This window comes from Triturus cristatus, chromosome 1_2 (genome assembly GCF_964204655.1).
Source record: "Triturus cristatus chromosome 1_2, aTriCri1.1, whole genome shotgun sequence".
NCBI lineage: Eukaryota > Metazoa > Chordata > Amphibia > Caudata > Salamandridae > Triturus > Triturus cristatus.
The window spans coordinates 35,795,578-35,816,347 of NC_140580.1; the positions used below are offsets into that span (position 1 = coordinate 35,795,578).

Consider the following 20,770-nt stretch of genomic DNA (forward strand, 5'->3'; position numbering starts at 1 on the left):
AGATACATCACAGCAAGGTGATACTTCGCACAAATCCAAAATTTCTTCCCAAGGTCATTTCCCCCTTCCATCTTAATCAATCGGTAGAATTACCGTTTTTTTTCTCGCAACCTCAATCTGTTGCGGAAAGGGCTCTACATACACTTGATGTTAAAAGGGCTTTACTGTACTACATACAAAGAACGCAACCTTTCAGAAAGACTAAACAGTTGTTTGTCTCCTTCTCTCCACCGCATAAAGGCAACCCCATCTCTAAATCAGGGATAGCTAGGTGGATTGTAAAGTGCATACAAATTTGCTATCACAAGGCAAAAAGAACATTATCTGTTCCACCTAAAGCCCACTCTACAAGAAAGATAGGGGCTTCTATGGCTTTTCTAGGGAACATACCCTTAGATCACATCTGCAAAGCAGCCACATGGTCAACACCGCACACCTGCACAAAACATTACTGTGTAGACGTGCACTCTAAACAACAAGCTAGTGTGGGCCAGGCTGTACTAAAGACACTATTTCAAACCACTGCAACGGATACCAGTGGTCGCCGCTAGGGTTGGGTACTGCTATATAATCTATGCAAAAGTGTATAATCTGCAGCTCATATGCCTTGAACGGAATATGCTACTTACCAGTATGCATCTGTTCTTGGCATGTAGAGCTGCAGATCTATACACGCCCACCCGCCTCCCCGGCTACCTATATCCGTTCCAGTCTATCTTATTTAGCTACAACACACATGGGTTTCTTACTATTATCACTACGCTCCATCTTTTCCCTGCTGGCGAAAAACAATCTGAGGATGGAGCCGAAGCCCATGCGCAGTACGGACCGAAGGAGGAGTCACCGAACTCGTGACTTCCAAAGACTGTCCAAGAAGAAAAACAAACTGCAAATATCTGGGCCCAACACCAGATGGCGATCTATGCAAAAGTGTATAGATCTGCAGCTCTACATGCCAAGAACAGATGCATACTGGTAAGTAGCATATTCCTTATATCCAGTATTGGTATCTTGCATAGATTCACAATGCACCCACCCTCCTCCCCAGCGAGTCAGTTCTTTATTATTGGGGAATCTTACATCCCACGTGTGCTAAGAAAATCTGAGGAGAACTGACTCTGCTGAGAGTGTTTGTAGCTGATTGGTTGGAGCGAACTTTTGGTTCTTTTACTATAATGATGTAGATAGGCTTCTAAGTTTTAGGCCTGAGGCCTTTTTCTTTTGGCCTACTACTGTTATTTACTTATGGCGCTACTTTTTAATTTACCGTGGGACTCTCTCCTCGGTGACGGGGAATGATTCATGCACGAGAATCTATGAAAGATACCAATACTGGATAACTGTAGTTACAGGTAAGTAACTTGTTTTCTTCCTCAAGTTCTGAGGTTGCCAAAAACTAATCTCTGATAGCAGGAGATTCTAGTGGCACTGCAAACTAGCTAATGCAAACCACAGGCTAACCTATGCGGCGGGGGTGCACGGAGTCAGTCTGCCACCAGACCCACAGTATATGTTACCCGTAAACAGCGTAGGTCCTGCATGACAGGGTACTATTAGGACTACACTACAGGCTCAATCAGTGTTTCAGGCCCTGGTGACCCCTTTAACTCCCATGCCCAGGGTACCATTGGTACCACTTACCAGGGACTTGTAATGAGCTTAAAGTCCTTGCCAATTGGGGTTACCAGTTCACATACATTTTTAGGGAGAGAGCACTGGCTTGTGGCCTGGTTAGCAGGCTCCAGAGCACTTTCAGTGTAAAATATCAGCATTGGGGTCCAAATGGGGCAAAAAATCATGGGGAACCTGCAAAAAGCCAGTTTCCTTACATTTTCCAATGAGCCTTCTCCTGCCACATAGTGCCTGACTCTCAGCAAGGTCGAATGATCCCTCACCAGTCCACGACAAAAGGCGTAGTGCCATTTATATGTAGAATTATGTGCCTTTTTAAACGACTGACTTGTGTATGTAGACCAAGTCCGTTCACCACCTTAGGTTAAGAACGATGCACGTAAAGGGTCAGCAATTATTAGCCCCCGGGCTTTCAAAAGGGTCTCTGTCCTCACCTAGATCCACTGTGTTCTCAGCCTCACGTCATTAGCAGTGGTCTGGGTGGTAGTGGGCCGCCACTTCACCCCCTAGTCATACAGCTCCTTAAAGTTTAAGCCAGAACTATGAGGATAGTGACACACCCCAAGATCGTATCTAAATAGGGCCTGCGGACCCTAAATGGGGCTCACATCCTGTTCCGGAGCAGTGCCTCTGCAGTTGTCTCTGTAGAATAGCTCACTATATCGTGCAGCAGGCAAAGATGGTGAAAAGAGAGGCCTTGGGGGTAAGATTCATCCTACAGATTCGGCAGCGGAATGAGAAAACTGCTTGCTCCAGCCTCAGGCTAACCAGTAGACCCTGTCGCCGCTGGCCTCCATTGCTGCTGTTGTGGCAGTCCCCCGGGGCTGAAGTGATCCGTGCCCCTTTACCGAAGCATTTCTTCTATTGGGAGTGCCCAGGCGCTGTTTCCTGTCTTAGGATCGGAAAGACGGATGCTGAAATCTAAATTTCAGTTAACTTTATTGCTGCCATGTCCACACCCCCAAAGCTTTGCAAAACACACAAAGGTTCTCTATTTAGAAAAGTTATGTCTTTAAAGCTTTGATGGATGATCTTAAATTGGTAATTCTGTTTAGAGTATTTGCTGTTTCCAATTGAGATCTAATCATTTTTCTGCTTACGGGCCTACCTTTTGAACCACTGCATGCTTGCTTAAATATTAATCCTGGCTGCCATTACATCCTTGCTCAAAGTAAGTGAACCTCAGGCTCTGTGGGTTGAAGAACCATTCATTCTTAACAAATAAAGGGTGGTTTTGCATGCTCGTCCATATTTAGTTCCTTAATTACTGTTGCCTTTTTATCTGCCGGTGAGTTGAGCTTCCTGCTTTCTTCCCTAACCTCTCAAGTACAGCAAAGTGTTTGTAGGAAGCTGGCTCTGTATATACTATACCAAAAATTAGGTATACTGTGCCCAGAGTCCAGTGGAACCCCAAAGGTAGACAGAGGTAAAAGTAGATAGCACCTTACTCTATTTGTGGTAGTGTGGGCGAGCAGTAAGGCTTTATCTGAGGGTCTTGTTTAGTATCTGTTGTACACACTCATGCAAGAAATGATGTCACACACTCAAAGACTGAACTCAGACCAATTTGTTTGTATCCAAAATATTTTTTAGCTATTTGATTTCTGAAACCAAGCCAGGCCTGGTGCAGGTATGTGAAATAATACTCTGCAATGCTTATGCAATTAATGACCGTTAAATGCAGGTTCAAATACAGTTGGTTGATTTACAGGTAAGTCAATTAGAATTACTTTTCAGTTACTTTGTAGATTACAATTCTCGTTACTTCTTGGCTTACTTATTAAGTCACTTGTGCTAATCAGTGTGATGTGTCAAAATATCACACTGAGACATTTCCTAGCCATAAGGTAAGTAATTCACTTTTGGTACATTTGCAGTTTTTGAAGTCTTTATACAAACCAACTCCACACTTACAAGAATTTTCAAAGAAAAGCAGTCAGTGCAATCCTATGGGAGGAAACGATGTTATCGGTTTACAGGTAAGTACTTGTTTGTGGGAGTTGGTATTCTGGGGTTAGAACCAGGATTCCCCCAGGGTCAAGGATGCACTCTTGAATCACATCCTCAGCGGCACTAGGGCTGCCGGGTTACTGAGTGCCGAGGCCCAGTATTATCCAAAGGGGGATAGGGGGCCTCCGGTTGGTGGCTGCTCACGAGGTTGTAGGTCCTCTCCCCCTTGCTGTAGCTCACGATGTGGCTCAGCCAGATCTTCCGCGGAGCTCTCGTAACTTGAGTTCAGGCCTGACTGGCTTAATGTGCTCACCACTTTAGCTAATGATAATGCCCCTTTTGCTTACATCAAACGTTTTGTTTGCTTTCAGCCCAGCTGCAGCATCAACTTTGGCTATTGCGTTCACTTGTTTAGAATGCCTCCCCATCTTTCTTTAGGTTCTTTAAGTCCTGGGACTGTGTATCAGGTATCCAAAGTCTTAGCTCCCCACAATAGACAAGATATGAAATTTAAACAGGCTAGCCCCAATCTTTCACTACTAACAGCTTTAGAGTTAATTATAGCGTACTTGTACAGCCACAAGCATTACATTTCGAAGTCCCAGTTTTCAGCCAATCCCGCTGCCAACCGCCACAATTACTTGCCAGTTCCATTATTTAGCCCAACACTTAATCTCACAACATCAAGCACCACATTGCTGCCTCGCCTCCCTGCTCCAATTAAGCTCTTACCGACTTCCATGGGCAACATCAGAGACTCCCTTCGCTGATTCCACACGCCATTAGCACAGCCTTGCTGTCCTGCCGTGCCCTGGAGTAATTGAAAGTTGTTTAACATTCACGAGCTCTTACCACCCAGACTTCAAAGCGCCAGCGGGAGCTCTACCGGTATTGTAGCTACAGCTGCATTCAGGGCCCGATGCAGCTTGTTAGTTTTCATCTGCTACGCGTTCAGCATTCCGCGATCAGCATTCGGTGTTTCAGCGGTCTCCATTGCCGGGGGGGAGGAGCAAAGATCACCTGAGGCTAAGCGGAGGCGGGAGTCTCCATATCAATCGCCTATTCCTTACTTGTTTTTCCTGCCGGTTGTCCCGCCCAAAGTGGGGGTCAGAACCAGTGGGCACCAATTGCTGAAAGCAGCAAGTGGCCTGGGGAAGCTCACAAAGGCAGCAAGGCTTTGAAGCTTCCCCTTCATGGACCCTGCCCATCCTGGGGGAGCAGGCTTGGCACCTCGTCCCAGGATGTGCATTGTTTCAGGCCCCCGAGAGCAGCAGGCTCTTGACCCATGAGTCCAGAAACACGTCTGGTGGTGGCAGCTGAAAACAGCCACTCAGACTGGACACTAGTGGTAGATCGTTTTTCAGGAGGCATCTCTAAGATGCCCTCTGTGTGCATTTTTCATTAAATCCCACACTGGCATCAGTGTGGGTTTAATGTTCTGCGAAGTTTGATACCAAACTTCTCAGTTTTGAGTGGAGCCATTATGGTGCTGTGGAGTTTGTAATGACAGACTCCCAGCACCATATACTCCTAATGGCAGCACTGCACTTACAATGTCTAAGAATTGGTCTAGACACTGTAGGGGTACACGGCTCATGCACCTGTACCCTCACCACTGGTACAGTGCAGACAGCTAGAGGGGTGGCTGACCTATGCCAGGGCAGTGGGTTGTAGGCATGGCATACAGGGATGTGTACCATGTCGACTCTTCACTTTGTTCTGCCCCAAAACACGCAGCCTGCAATGGCAGTGGGTGTGTAAAGGTACAGGGCCTCGAACGGTGGCACAATAAGTGCGGCAGCCCTTAGAGGTCTACCCTGGCCCCAGTGCCTTTGGTCCCCATGTTACCTTTTACAAGGGACTGACATGTGGCCACAGAGGTTCCAATTGGGGGTACAAGGCACAGTTTTGTGAAAGAAGACATGCTCTGGGAACCTGATTTTCAGGGACCCAGAGCACATCAAGTCAAAGTGCATCAGTAGTCTGGCAAGAAATGGGGAGGGGTTGGGGGGGGGGGGGGGTTACTGCAACAGAAACCAAGCTTCCTACACGGTTTCATTCTTTGTTAAACGTGCACTCATTGAATAGTATACAGATGTAAAGTAATGTTTCATTTGTAGCCATGCACTTAGGACTTCCTATATTTAATGGGGACACCGACAGCTGGATTTTGTAGATCATCCTGGTTGGTTATGCACATGCAAATTGGGTGCTCATTGACATGCCTCAGGCTCATTCCACTCGAAAGAAATAAGCAACTGTGGTCTTCCTTCGTAATATTGCATAACGGTTATTCTAAAGGCAGCTGCTTAGTCATCTGTACACACTTTAACTAATCACTGGTGTCTTTACATCAACACCAGGTAGAAAACCCTAAGTAGATAAAAGACTTTGAAGAAATTCAAGTTGTAATATTCCAACTAGTTATAGTGCACATAATTTCACCTACAACATAACCTGCAGTAAACCGATTGTTACAGGCAAGTAATGTTTACCTTTTCTAGTCCATAAACTTACTTTATTAAAAAAAATAAAAATACATCTTCCTGTTTGCAAAAGTACAAAGTTCTGCAAATGATGGTCTCTCTTGGAGAATAATTGTGTTTGTAATCTGCCAATTAGGGCAAGCTTTTTTTACTTGCGTTTGCCCTCCACTTTGGTGCCCTAAATTTTTCTTTATTGTAGGGGGTAATTGAATCTGAGAGGATGGACTTTGAAGAGTTAGCAGATGATGAGCGTCAGTGTGTAAAATGTAAGACCACTTGTTTCATCTCTGGTGTTTCATGCCCATGTTCGCCTGGAGAACTGGTATGCCTGTATCACGTGAAGGAGCTATGTGAGTGTCCAATTTACAAATACAAACTGCGGTAAGTGCACGGTCGTCCTCCCAGATCATCTCGGTTTTAAGTTTTTTATTAGTTAGCCATTGAATTAGTCTGAGATCACAGCATGTACTAAAGTGATGAAGCATTAGATCTGTATAAACTTACCAGTTTCCCACTTTTGCTAAAATAATTCAGCTGCTATTATGTTCTCTCGTATTCCGTTACAAAGTACTTTCGCAGTATTTACATGTTCTAGATTTATACACTCTACATCTTTACACCAACTACCAGGTGGGATCTGTGGCCCAACACATTTTCTGTTCTTCCTGCATGGTACAACAATAGTGTGAGGAGGTTGGGAGAGGAAGGAGAGGCGGGAGGTTGGACGAGACCATATATCTTAACCCAACGGTCTCATTTCATTTTTGTGTGCATTGTTATTTATCACTTTCATAGGAAAGAAAATTACCTGATGCATTGTCACCCATTTGTATTGTAGGAAGCTGGCTCCGTATATAATTTACCAAAATAAGGTGCATTGTGCAGAGCGCCCAGGTATCCCGTATTAGTGTACAGGGTCTTGCTTTAACAATTCCAGGGTGATCGTTTGTGATTGTGTGGTCAAGCAGCGTTAGGCTTATCAAAGGGGAGTGTTGGTGTGAGAAAGTGCCATCTTTCTTGCATGGTATGCCCCCACTTTTTGCTGAATGTACTTTGACTGAGTGTGCCCTGGACTCCTGCCAATCAGGTGCCCAGGGCCTATGTTCCTTCCCTAAACAAACCTCAAACCCAAATTGGCAAACCCTGGCCACATGTCAGCCCCTGGTAAATGGTACCCTAGGTACCCAGGGCCTTGTGACCAGGGAAGGCCTCTAAGGGCTGCAGCACTCATTGTGCCACCCTTAGAGGCCCTGTACTCTAACACACACACACTGCCCTTGCCGGCTGAGTGTCTGGGTGCAAGACAAAACAAAGAGTCGACATGGCACACATCTCTGTGTGCCATGCCCACCACCTACACTGCCCTGGCATACATCAGTCACCCATCTAGCTGGGTGCCCTATGCCAGTGGTGTGGGTACAGTAGCATGAGCCCTGTGCCCCTACAGTACCCAGGTTCATTCCTGGGCACTGTAAGTGCAGTGCTGCCATTTAAGAGTACATGGTGCTGAGAGCTCGTCAAACACGAACTCCACAGCACCATAATGGCAACACTGAAGACTGAGAAGTTTGGTATCAAACTTCTCAGCACATTAAACCCGCACTGATGCCAGTGTGGGATTTAATGTACCAAGCACCCCAGAGGGCATCTTAAAGATGCCCCCTGAAACCTAACCTACAATCCACTTCTGGTCTGGGAGGCTGCCTAGGCTGCCACACAGCAAACATGTTGCTGGACCCCTGGGTAGGAGAGCCCCTGCTCTCCTGGGCCTGCAACAATGCACATCCTGGGCGAGGTGCTAGGTCTCCTCCCCCATGATGGACAGGGGGAAGCTTCAAAGGCATGCCGCCTCTGTGAGCTTCCCCTGGCCACTTGCTACCCCCACTCTGGCGGGAAGCCTGGCCGTAAACCCCAAATAAGGACAGGGGATGTGCCAGCCTGCCAACCCCATCCCTCAGGTGGGGGAGGTGAGGTGAAGCACATCTCCGGGCGCTCGCTATCTTGAAGATGGGAGGCGCTGCCCAATCAGGACTATGTTACTGCCCCCCTCCCACAGGAGAGTGGCAGGATAGGGGGTTTACCCTCCCCAGGGCAGGGACCCATTGGTCCCTGCCCTTTACCTACCTGTAACGCCCCTAAATCTAGTTTTTAGGGGCACCCCGAACCTTCCTTCCACAGATTCCAGATTCCAAAATACAAAAAAGAGCAAGAAGAAAGAACACCTACCGTGCAGCTGCTAAGAAGAGGAAGACCAACTGCGTTGGCCCCAGCCCTACCGGCCTGTCGACCCTCGAACCTGCTACAACCCGGCACCTCTTGTGGCCAGCAACCTCACAAACCTCGAAGGACCTGGCTACCTTTTGGCTCTAAGCACCTGGGCCGCCCATGAGCAAAGACTCTCCTCAAAACCAGCTTCCAACCTCTGGCATCAGCCCGGAACCGCGAACCCTGCACTCTCTGCACCCGCCATGCCTGGCCTGTGCCAGAGTGAACAAAGACCCCGAGGACGTCCCCCTGGCGACTGTGACCCCGAGTCCGGCAACCAAGGACGCACCTCGACACTCCTGACGACGCCTGCGGCCTCAGAACCAGGTACCCCCCCCTCCCACGATCAACAGAGGGTAAGATTTCCCGACACCAAAAGGCCGCCCTGCGGCCCCCTGTGCCCAATTCCTGGGTACCTACCTATCCTCCAACTACCCAACTTACCTCTCAAAGTGGTGGTGGCACATGAAGAATCTTCGTCCCCGAGCTTGCAGCCTTTGTTCAACCAGGAGCATTCCCATTGAAATCCATTGAGCGCCCGAAGGCTCAAAAACACCCCCGACCCAGCCGCCCGAGTCGCCCTGGCAGTGTATCCTCTACACCTATCTACTTCCCCATTTGCCCTGAGCAAGTGACCAGGAGCCCAGCTCCCACAGCCGCGTGGCCTGCTAGTCAGCAGCCACCAACCAAGGCCCCCCTGCCTCCCATAGGATAACATTGGGCCTAACTCACTCTGCACCCGGCTGCCCCTGTGCCGCTGAGGGTGTAGCAACTGTACCTACCTGACCCTGGGAGACCCCTGAGTCTGTGCCCAGAACCTCAACTCTGCTAGTCGAGTACTTACCCAAAAGCCGATAACCCAATGTTCGAGGCATATGAGCTGCAGATTATACACTGTGCATAGATCGCCATCTGGTGTTGGGCCCGGATGTTTGCAGTTTGTTTTTCTTCTTGGACAGTCTTTGGAAGTAACGAGTTCGGTGACTCCTCCTTCGGTCCGTACTGCGCATGGGCTTCGGCTCCATCCTCAGATTGTTTTTTTTCGCCACCGGGCTCGGATGTAATACTTCGTGCTCCGGCTTCAAACCTTTCCAGTTCGACCTTCGATGAAAAATCCTCGTCCATCGAGATTCTTTAGACGAAATCGACTTCTTCATCTCTCTCTTCGGCACTTCTTCGATTCCAGGCAGCGGCCTTCGGGCCTATCTCGACTCCGGTCTCAGCCGATGGAAAGGACTCCCTTCAAAAAGTGCCCAAAATGTGGGTCTAAATTTCCCCACACCGACCTCCATCAGGTGTGTAACCTCTGCCTCTCTCCCGAACACGAGGCCCGAGACTGCCCCGCCTGCAAGTCTTTTCGATCGAAAAAGACTATTCGGGATCGACGAGCTCGACGCACCATGGCGCACTCGTCGACCTCGGCTCCACCTGACATCTTCGGAGAAGACACCGGAGCTTCGGGACAGCAGCACACCGATCAGGAGGACGATGTAGTCAGCGCTTCCGAGGCCGACGACTCCGACGTGGAGATCACACCGGCGCAGAGGGTCGTGAGTACTCTACCCCCTCCCCCTCCCGCGCCCATACCGAAAGAGACTCCGGTTATCCCTTCGCCTCCGGGCCTAGGGAAAGCCAAGCATACTGCTTCCATCACCCCACCTTCGGGCCTGGTGAAAAAGCATCACAAGTCTCCTGGCGGCTCGGGCTCGAGCCAGCCTCCTAGCGGCGCCGAAAAACATTCTTCGGCACCGAAGAAAACTAGCTCCGTTCCGACGCCATCGGTGTCGAAACCTGGCCTCTCGGTGCCGACCAAACACAAATCCCTCGGCACCGACGCTTCCGTGTCGAAGCCTGCCTCGGCGCCGACCAAAAAATCGGACACCCCAAGAAAGCATGGCACGGATAAACCAACGAAGCCTTCGGTTCCGAAAACATCGGCACCGATGGAGGAATCGGTGCCGGAGGAGCTTTTCACACCGGATCCTCTTCAAAAGACTTTAACAAAGGATCCAAGGACTGGACATTTAATTTTGTCTTCCAAGAAAAGACTTTTGGACAAACCAACTTCTCCTCCACCACCAAAACGGAAGGACTCTGCCACATCCCTGTTCAGAGTACCCTCCCCACCACCTCCACCTCCTCCTCCACCACTCCCTCCATCTCCGCCCCCCACCTTCTCCACCCTTGCCTCATCGCTCTCCAACCCCGTCTCCAGACCCTGATGACCACGGAGATCCATTCTATGATCCCACAGATGCCCCGCAGGACCCCACTCCTACGGGAACACCTGACCCATGGGAGGATTATCACAATCCAGATGTCCCAGATGTGCCTCAGGATGATCTCTATCCATCCAGGCCATCTCCACCAGAGGACTCCCTGGGGTTCCACCATCTCTTACAACGGGCGGCACATTATCATGGGGTGGAGTTACACAGTGGTCCAGTTGAGGAAGACTTCCTACTTGACATAGCAGATAAATCCACCGCTATATTACCCATGCTTAAAGGGGTGACCAAGCATGCCACAGAGGTTTTCAAAGACCCCGTCAGAGCTAGGGTCTTAAACCCCAGAATAGAAAAGAAGTACAAGGCAGCCCCCACGGATCCGGTCTATATTAAAGGACCTGCGCCCTTAGACTCATTAGTGGTTTCCACAGCTAGGAAGCGCTCCAACTCTGTCCTCTGGTGAGGCTCCACCACCTGATAAGGAGTCCAAGCTCTTAGATGCGTCAGGCAAACGCACTGCCTCGCAAGCTGCCAATATGTGGCGCATCTCCAACACCAGGCGCTGCTGGCGAGGTACGATAGAGCACACTATGATGAGCTGGAGGCTCTCATGCAACATCTCCCAGAGAAATATAAGAATAAGGCTCATGAACTGATACAAGAGGGAAAGATTATTACCAACACCTCTATTAAATGTGCACTTGACGCAGCAGACACGGCGTCTAGGGCTATAAACACCAGTGTTCTGCTTCGCCGCCATGCCTGGCTCAGGATCTCAGGCTTTAAACCAGAGGTCCAAGCATCTATATTAAACCACCCTTTTGACCAACAACACTTATTTGGCCCAAAGGTAGACGAAGCCCTGGAAAAAATGAAGAAGGATACAGATACGGCGAAGTCTATGGGAGCCCTACAATTACACACCCCTAGACGCTCTTTTCGCCGTTCCTCCTTACGAGGCTCTGGCAGAGGTTACTCTTCCGATAACGCCTCCACGTCCTATAAGTCCCCTCCTCAAAATACCTTCACAAAGGGCTACCAAAGAGGTGGATATCGAGGAAACAATAATAAAGGCATGGGCAAAACCAACACCGTCCGTACTGCCACACCGCCCACACAATGACTTTCCCCCGCTCCCCCCAGACCATTCCATTCGGTCGGGGGCAAACTACAAGACTTCCTTCAAACCTGGGAGACCATAACGTCAGACAAATGGGTGACCCAAATTATTCGGTCAGGGTACTGTCTCGAACTAACTTCTACCCCCCCAAATATTCCACCCAGACACCGTGCGATGTCACAAGAACATACCACACTTCTGAAACAAGAGGTACTCTCCCTCCTGCAAAAACAAGCTATAGAGCAGGTACCCGTCAATCAGCAAAATTTAGGGGTCTACTCTCTGTACTTTCTCATACCGAAGAAAGACGAGACCCTACGGCCCATTCTAGACCTCCGGCCTCTAAATGCATATATCCATTCAGACCATTTTCATATGGTAACTCTTCAGCAAGTTCTCCCACTCCTCTGTCAGGGCGACTTTCTCACTACACTGGACCTGAAAGACGCATACTTTCATATTCCGATACACCCTGCTCACAGAAAGTACCTCCGCTTTGTGGTGGACGGCCAACATTATCAGTTCAAGGTTCTCCCCTTCGGGGTCACAACCGCACCACGGGTGTTTACCAAATGCCTGGCAGTAGTGGCAGCACACCTCCGAAGACAAATCATTCACGTCTTCCCCTACCTGGACTACTGGCTCATAAAAGCAGCGTCCTACCACCAGTGTGTGCAGCATACAAACACTACCATCCAACTACTCCACCAGCTAGGCTTTACGGTGAACCACCAAAAGTCCCACTTGATACCGTCTCAAACAAAGCAATACCTCGGTGCCACTGAAGACACCTCAAAAGCTATAGCCTATCCCAACTCAGCCAGAATCGCAAGCATGCAAGCCCTGCGCCAAAAGTTCCTTCTTCAGCACTCTCTCCCAGCAAGAGTGTTCATGAAACTAATAGGGATGATGGCGTCTTACATTTTCATAGTGCCCCATGCAAGACTTCACATGCGTCCACTCCAAGAGTGCCTAGCACGCCAGTGGAACCAGGCCCAGGGACAGCTGACGGATCTGGTGTTGGTGGACGGCCGCACCCATCGATCTCTGCAGTGGTGGAACACCACAAACTTTCGTAAGGGCGACCGTTCCTGGACCCGGTTCCTCAGGTGATTCTTACAACGGACGCATCGCTCTCCGGCTGCGGAGCGCATCTATTACACCTCACGGTGCAAGGTCTATGGACGCCACAACAGAGGTTACTCCACATCAACCATCTGGAGTTATTGGCGATCTTTCTAGCCCTGAAATCGTTTCAGAAACAAATTTCAGCCAAGGCAGTCCTCATTCGCACAGACAATATGACTGCAATGTATTATATTCAAAAACAGGGGGGGACACACTCTCCCCAGCTCTCTCGCTTAGCACAGAGCATATGGAGATGGGCAATTTCACAAAAAATCTTTCTTCTGGCACAACACGTCCCAGGCATACAAAACACCATGGCAGATCTGCTCAGCAGACAAACGCAGCAAATGCACGAATGGGAACTGCATCCACAAGTTCTTCACCCATTCTTTCACAAGTGGGGGCATCCTCAGATAGACCTCTTCGCCACCCACGAAAACAAAAAATGCCCAAACTTCGCCGCCAGATATCCAAACCCATTGTCCAAAGGCAATGCGATATGGATGAACTGGTCAGGCAGATTTGCATACACCTTTCCACCTCTTCCACTAATTCCGTTAGTGGTAAGGAAGCTACAACAACACTCCCTCAGACTCATTCTGGTAGCCCCAACATGGGCCAGGCAGCCGTGGTACACCACACTACTACAGCTATCGGTGGTACCACATCAAAAACTGCACCTGTCCCCATGCCTCCTAACCCAGAACCATGGAGAAATCAGGCACCCGGACCCATCTCAGCTTAACCTTGCGATCTGGCTCCTGAAATCTTAGAATTTGGATACCTTAACCTTCCCCCTGATTGCATGAACATTATCAAGGAAGCCAGACGCCCTACCACTCGAGCATGCTATGCCGCAAAGTGGAAGAGATTTGTTGTTTACTGCCGTAACAATACAATCAACCCTTTAGATGTATCCATACAGCACATCATATGCTATCTGCTCCATCTCCAAAGGTGTAACCTGGCGTACTCCTCCATCCGTCAACACCTAGCAGCAATTGCTGCTTACCTACAAAACAGACAGCATTTATCACTGTTCAGAGTGCCTGCTATTAAAGCCTTTATGGAAGGCCTTAAAAGAGTAATTCCGCCCAGGGCACCACCCTCACCTGTATGGAATCTAAACGTAGTTCTTACAAGGCTAATGGGTCCGCCTTTCGAACCAATGCATAAATGTGAGCTACAGTTCCTCACTTGGAAAACAGCTTTCCTCGTAGCTATCACTTCCCTTAGAAGGGTTAGCGACATACAAGCGTTCACTATACAAGAACCCTTTTTACAGGTACATCACAGCAAGGTGATACTTCGCACAAATCCAAAATTTCTGCCCAAGGTCATTTCCCCCTTCCATCTTAATCAATCGGTGGAGTTACCGTTTTTTTTCTCGCAACCTCAATCTGTTGCGGAAAGGGCTCTACATACACTTGATGTTAAAAGGGCCTTACTGTACTACATACAAAGAACGCAACCTTTCAAAATCAGGGATAGCTAGGTGGATTGTAAAGTGTATACACATTTGCTATCACAAAGCAAAAAGTACATTATCTGTTCCACCTAAAGCCCACTCTACAAGAAAGATAGGGGCGTCTATGGCTTTTCTAGGCAACATACCCTTAGATGACATCTGCAAGGCAGCCACATGGTCAACACCGCACACCTTCACAAAACATTACTGTGTAGATGTGCACTCCAAACAACAAGCTAGTGTGGGCCAGGCTGTACTAAAGACACTGTTTCAAACTACTGCAACGGATACCGGTGGTCGCCGCTAGGGTTGGGTACTGCTATATAATCTATGCACAGTGTATAATCTGCAGCTCATATGCCTCGAACGGAATATGCTACTTATGCATCTGTTCTTGGCATGTAGAGCTGCAGATCTATACACGCCCACCCGCCTCCCCGGCTACCTGTATCCGTTCCAGGCTATCTTATTTAGATACAACACACATGGGTTTCTTCATTATTATCACTACGCTCCATCTTTTCCCTGCTGGCGAAAAAACAATCTGAGGATGGAGCCGAAGCCCATGCGCAGTACGGACCGAAGGAGGAGTCACCGAACTCGTGACTTCCAAAAACTGTCCAAGAAGAAAAACAAACTGCAAACATCCGGGCCCAACACCAGATGGCGATCTATGCACAGTGTATAGATCTGCAGCTCTACATGCCAAGAACAGATGCATACTGGTAAGTAGCATATTCCTTTCCTCCAGAGGATAACATTGACTGGTTTCTTCTGAAATTTCTTCTAAGTGTGGAGTTTCTAAAACTTAAAATATTCACCAAAAATCACCCGAGTAACTCAAGGACGAACAAAGAATGCAAGCTTGGGGACAAAGATTCTTCAGGTGTGCCCACCACTTCGAGAGGTAAGGTGGGTAGTTGGAGGATAGGTAGGTACCTAGGAGTCGAGCACAGGGGCCGCAGGGCGCCAGGTGCAGGGGTGCCTTTTGGTGTCGGGAAATCCTACCCTCTGTTGATCGCGGTTGGGGGGGGGTCACTGGTTCCGAGGCTGCAGGCATCGTCAGGAGTGTCTAGGTGGTTCCTTGGATTCCGGATTCGGGGTCACAGTCGCCGGGGGGACGTCCTCTGGGTCTTTGTCCACTCCAGCACAGGCCAAGCTTGGCGGGTACAGAGTGTGCAGGGTTCGCGGTTCCCGGCTGGTGCCAGGGGTTAGATACTTGCTTTGAGCAGAGCCACTGTTCGTGGGAGTCCCAGGTGCTCAGAGTCAGAAGGTAGCCAGGTCCTCCGGGGTTTGTGAGGTTGCTGGCCACAGGAGGTCCCGGGATTGAGCAGAAGCAGGTTCGAGGGTCGACAGGCCGTTAGGGCTGGGGCCAAAGCAGTTGGTGTCTTCCTCTTCTTGCCAGCTGCATGGCAGGTCTTCTTTCTTCTTGATCTTCTTTGATGGTTTAGAATCTGGAATCTAAGGAAGAAAGGTTCAGGGTGCCCCTAAATACAAACTTTAGGGGCGTTACAGGTAGGTAAAGGGCAGGGACCACTGGGTCCCTGTCCTGGTGTGGGTACACCCCCTATCCTGCCACTCTCCTGTGGGAGGGGGGCAGTGGCCTAGTCCTGATTGGGTAGGGCTCCCCATCTTCAAGATGGCGAGGGCCCGGAGATGTTTCACCTCGCCTCCCCCACCTGAGGGGTGGGGTGGCAGGGCTAGCACATCCCCTGTCCTTACTTGGAGTGTCCGGACAGTCTTCCCGCCAGAGTGCGGGGTTAGAACCGGTAGGGGCCAGTTGCTGAGTACAGCAAGTGGCCTGGAGAAGCTCACAAAGGCGGCATGCCTTTGAAGCTTCACCTGCCCATCCTGGGGGAGGAGACCTAGCACCTCGCCCAGGATGTGCATTGTTGCAGGCCCAGGAGAGCGGATTGCTGTCTACCCAGGGGGTCCAGCAATATGTCTGCTGTGTGGCAGCCCCTCAGACCAGACGTGGATTGTAGGTTAGGTTCAGGGGGCATCTCTAAGATGCCCTCTATCGTACATTGTACATTAAATCCCACACTGGCATCAGTGCGGGTTTAATGTGCTGAGAAGTTTGATACCAAACTTCTCAGTCTTCAGTGTTGCCATCATGGGGCTGTGGAGTTCGTGTTTGACGAGCTCCCAGTACCATATACTCTTAAATGTCAGCACTGCACTTACAGTGCCCAGGAATGGACCTGGGTACTGTAGGGGCACAGGGCTCATGCTCCTGTGCCCACACCAATGGCATAGAGCACCCAGCTAGAGGGGTGGCTGATGTATGCCAGGGCAGTGTAGGTTGTGGGCATGGCACACAGGGATGTGTGCCATGTCGACTCTGTTTTGTCTTGTACCCAGACACTCAGCCTGCAAGGGCAGTGTGTTTGTGTTAGGGTACAGGGCCTCTAAGGGTGGCACAATAAGAGGCCTTCCCTGGTCACAAGGCTCTGGGTACCTAGGGTACCATTTACCAGGGGCTTACATGTGACCAGGGTTTGCCAATGTAGGTTTTAGGGAAGGAACATTGGCCCTGTGCACCTGATTGGCAGGAGTCCAGGGCACACTCAGTCAAAGTACATTCAGCAATTCAGCAAAACGCGGGTACATACCGTTCAAGAAAGATGGCACTTTCTCACACAGGGCCACCCAGACAAAGATCTGTTCCCCACACACACAAACGCAAAATGCCCAACCTTCGCCGCCAGATTTCCACACCCGTTGTCCAAGGGCAATGCGATATGGATGAACTGGTCAGGCAGATTTGTATACCCTTTTCTGCCAGTCCCACTCATTCCGCTAGTAGTACGCAAGCTCAAACAGTCTCTCTCGATAGATGATCCTAGTTGCTCCAACATGGGCCGGCAACCCTGGTTCACAACACTCCTGGAACTCTCAGTAGTTCCACACCAAAAACTACAGCTCTCCCAAAAGCTGCTTACGCAGAACTATTGCGAGATACAGCATCCAGATCCAACTCAACTGAATCTAGCAATCTGTCTCCTGAAGTCCTAGAGTTCGGTTACCTCAACCTCCCACCGGACTGTATGAACATTATTAAAGAAGCCAGACGCCCTACTACTAGAGCTTGCTATGCAGCCAAATTGAAAAGATTTGTCATTTACTGCAATAACAACAAAATTGACCCGCTAAATGCTTCAATTCAGAACATTATTTGCTATTTGCTGCATCTACAAAGATGTAATCTAGCATTCACATTCATACGATTACATCTTGCTGCCCTTGCCGCCTACCTGCAAAACAAACATTTGTCATTGTTTAGGGTACCCGCTATCAAAGCCTTGATGGAAGGCCTTAAAAGAATATTCCTCCCACAATACCGCCCTTTCCGGTGTGGAATTTTAACATTCTCCTTACAAGGCTCATGGGTCCTCCGTTTGAACCTCTACACAAATGCGAACTGCAGTTTATTACATGGAAAATAGCTTTCCTTGTTGCAATCACCTCTCTCAGGAGAATAAGTGAGATCCAGGCTTTAACCGTACAAGAACCATTCTTACAAATACATCGTAACTGGGTGGTTCTTCGAACAAATCCAAAATTCCTTCCCAAAGTAATCTCTGCTTTTCATCTTAATCAATCTGTAGAGTTACCCGTTTTTTTCCCTAACCCAGATTCCGTAGCAGAGAGAGCTCTTCATGCACTTGATGTTAAAAGAGCTATACTTTATTACATTGACAGAACTAAACGTTTTAGAAAGACAAACCAACTGTTTGTAGCTTTCTCTCCACCTCATAAAGGAAACCCCATCTCCAAAGCTGGAATTGCTAGGTGGATAGTCAAATGCATTCAAATATGCTACCAGAAGGCAAAACGCACATTACCAATTCCCCCTAGAGCGCACTCAACTTCGCAAACTAGGGTCTTCCATGGCATTCTTAGGGAACATTCCCTTAGATGACATTTGGAAGGCAGCAACATGGTCTACGCCACACACCTTCACCAAACACTATTGTGTAGACGTGCAAGCAGAACATCAGGCTTCAGTAGGCCAGGCTGTTCTTAAAACACTTTTTCACACCACTGCAACAGATACAGGTGACCACCACTAAGGGAGAGCACTGCTATACAATCTATGCAAAAGTATGAATTCTGCAGCTCATATGCCTCAAACGGAAAATGCTACTTGCCAGTATGCATCTGTTCTTGGCATGTAGAGCAACAGAATATAATACGCCCACCCACCTCCCTGGAACCTCTATCTGTTCCAGTGCTATCTTACTTAGATACACTCACATGAACATCTTTTCTATTTCTCACAAACTCCATCATTTCCCATCATGGCGAAAAACAATCTGAGGATTGAGTCGATGCCCATGCGCACTATCGTCCAAGGGAGGAGTCACCTATCTTGTGACTACAAAGACTTCTTCCAAGACAACAACAAACTGCAATCATCCGAGCCCAACACCAGATGGCGATCTATGCAAAAGTATGATATTCTGCAGCTCTACATACCAAGAACAGATGCATACTGGTAAGTAGCCTTTCCCTCACTTGCCTGAACCAGGCTTGCTTGGTTCTAGAAAATAAATATAACTAAATTATATTTTATACAAGCAAATTGGTCTGAGTTCAGTCTGAGTGTGTGACATCATTTGCTGATTAAGTGTGTACAACAAATGCTTAACACTACCTTTTGATAAAGCCTTACTGCTCGCCCACGCTATCATATATAGAGAGTAAGGTGCTATCTACTTTGATACCTCTGCCTACCTTTGGGGTTCCACTGGACTCTGTGCATACTATACCTCATTTTGGTATGGTATATACAGAGCCAGCTTCCTACATTGGTGGATCAGCGGTAGGATATACAACTTTGCATTTGTTGCACTAACTTGGTTGCCACCTGATCACATGACAGAACTCTTAAATTGTCTTTAGAATTCAGATTTCTGAATTGACAAATTTTTCCAAATTATTAAGTCTTGTTAGGGCCTTGGTTAAGTCCCTTTAGAATTTTGGAAAAATAAACATTGACTTTAGTTAGGATAAGAGGGGTTAGAAAGTTTTTAACAATGTCTCTTAAAAAGAAACCAGCTGTTAATGAAGATAAACACATTAGCATAGAGGAGCAGGTTGAGGAGCTTGACTTCACCCCTTATCTCCACTTAGAATTTAGGGAGTTAAGGTCTCTATGAAAACTTGAAAATATAATCATGGGGTCCCATCCCTCCAATCAAAACCTCCAGGAGCTGTTGGCAGGGTATGCAAAGGACCAACCTTCTGAGAATGGTGAAGACCTCTCAGAGGAAAACAATGAGGGAGGAGATAAGGATAATTACCAACCTTCCCTACTTCATAGGGAGAGAAGGGCCACAGTGGCCCTGACTCCAAAAATAAACATAATAAACACAGGTGGATCGGGTGCTGTTGAGGACAGCCTCAATGAGGAGGACAACCTTTTAGCAAGGTTGACCAAAGGATTGGATCTAGAGACCAGACTCCTTGCTCTAGAGAAAGAGAGAGCAGAGATGGGCTTAGCTCCCATCAATGGTGGCAGCAATTTACTAAATAAGGATAAAGAGCAATCTTATGATCCTAAAATCCCCAAAGGGATTGCCCTTAAATATGAAGAGAGTGATGATATCACAAAATAGCTCATAACCTTTGAGGGGGCCTATGATATGAGAAAAGTGAAGAAGTCACATTGAGGGGCACTCCTTTGGGAACTGTTCTCTGGTAACTGCAGGGACAGACTCCTGACCCTTACAGGGGGCAGATGCTGGGTCTTATGACCTCATGAAGAGAACTCTGATTGAGGGCTTTTGATTCACAACTGAGGAATACAGATTTAGTTTCAGGGGGGGCTCACAAAACCCAAAACTAATCCTGGATTGACTTCATTGACTACTCAGTTAAGACACTAGATGGTTGGTTAAATGGAAATAATGTGCATAAGTCAATGGACTTTACAATTTGTTTATGAAAGAACATATTTTAGCTAATTGCATTAATGAAAAGTTACATCAGCATTTGGTAGACCTAGGTCTAATTTCTCCCCAAGTATTGGGAATGAAGGCAGACCACTGGGTCAAGACAAGGGTGACAAAAACAGCCACAGGGGGTGACCAAAAGAAAGGGGTTAGAAAACCTCCCCTGGTGAAAGGTGGTGAGAATCCCCCAGATAAAAATGTTGAGTCTTCAAAAGGGCCCCAGAAATCTGCACAGGGGGGTGGGACCCAAAACTTTTCCCAGTCCAATAATAGGTACAGGGGAAAGAACTTTGATCCCTTAAAGGCCTAGTGTAACAACTGCAAGAAGTTGCGACACAACTGGAGATGCTACATGTCCTAACAAGAAGCCCTCTAGTCCTCCTTCATTTACTACTGGTGTAGCCAGTCTCCAGATTGGATCAGCAGTTTGCCCAGAGCAAATCTGGTTGCACACTGAAGCAGTTCTAGTCACAGAGGGGGATGTTGAGTTTGCCTCTTTAGCTGTGTGGCCACCCAACTTAAAGAAGTATTTG

At 48.3% G+C, this 20,770-nt stretch overlaps 1 protein-coding gene across 6 annotated transcripts in view; it reads left to right on the forward strand.

The window, feature by feature from the left end:
- Positions 1 to 20,770, forward strand: part of KDM5B (lysine demethylase 5B) — an 897,967-nt gene that overhangs the window by 380,202 nt on the left and 496,995 nt on the right. For all 6 annotated transcript variants that reach the window (XM_085600396.1, XM_085600377.1, XM_085600387.1 and 3 more), the window contains one exon: positions 6,268 to 6,449. In XM_085600396.1, coding sequence (XP_085456522.1) covers positions 6,268 to 6,449 — 182 coding nt within the window. The remainder of the gene's footprint in view (positions 1 to 6,267; positions 6,450 to 20,770) is intronic.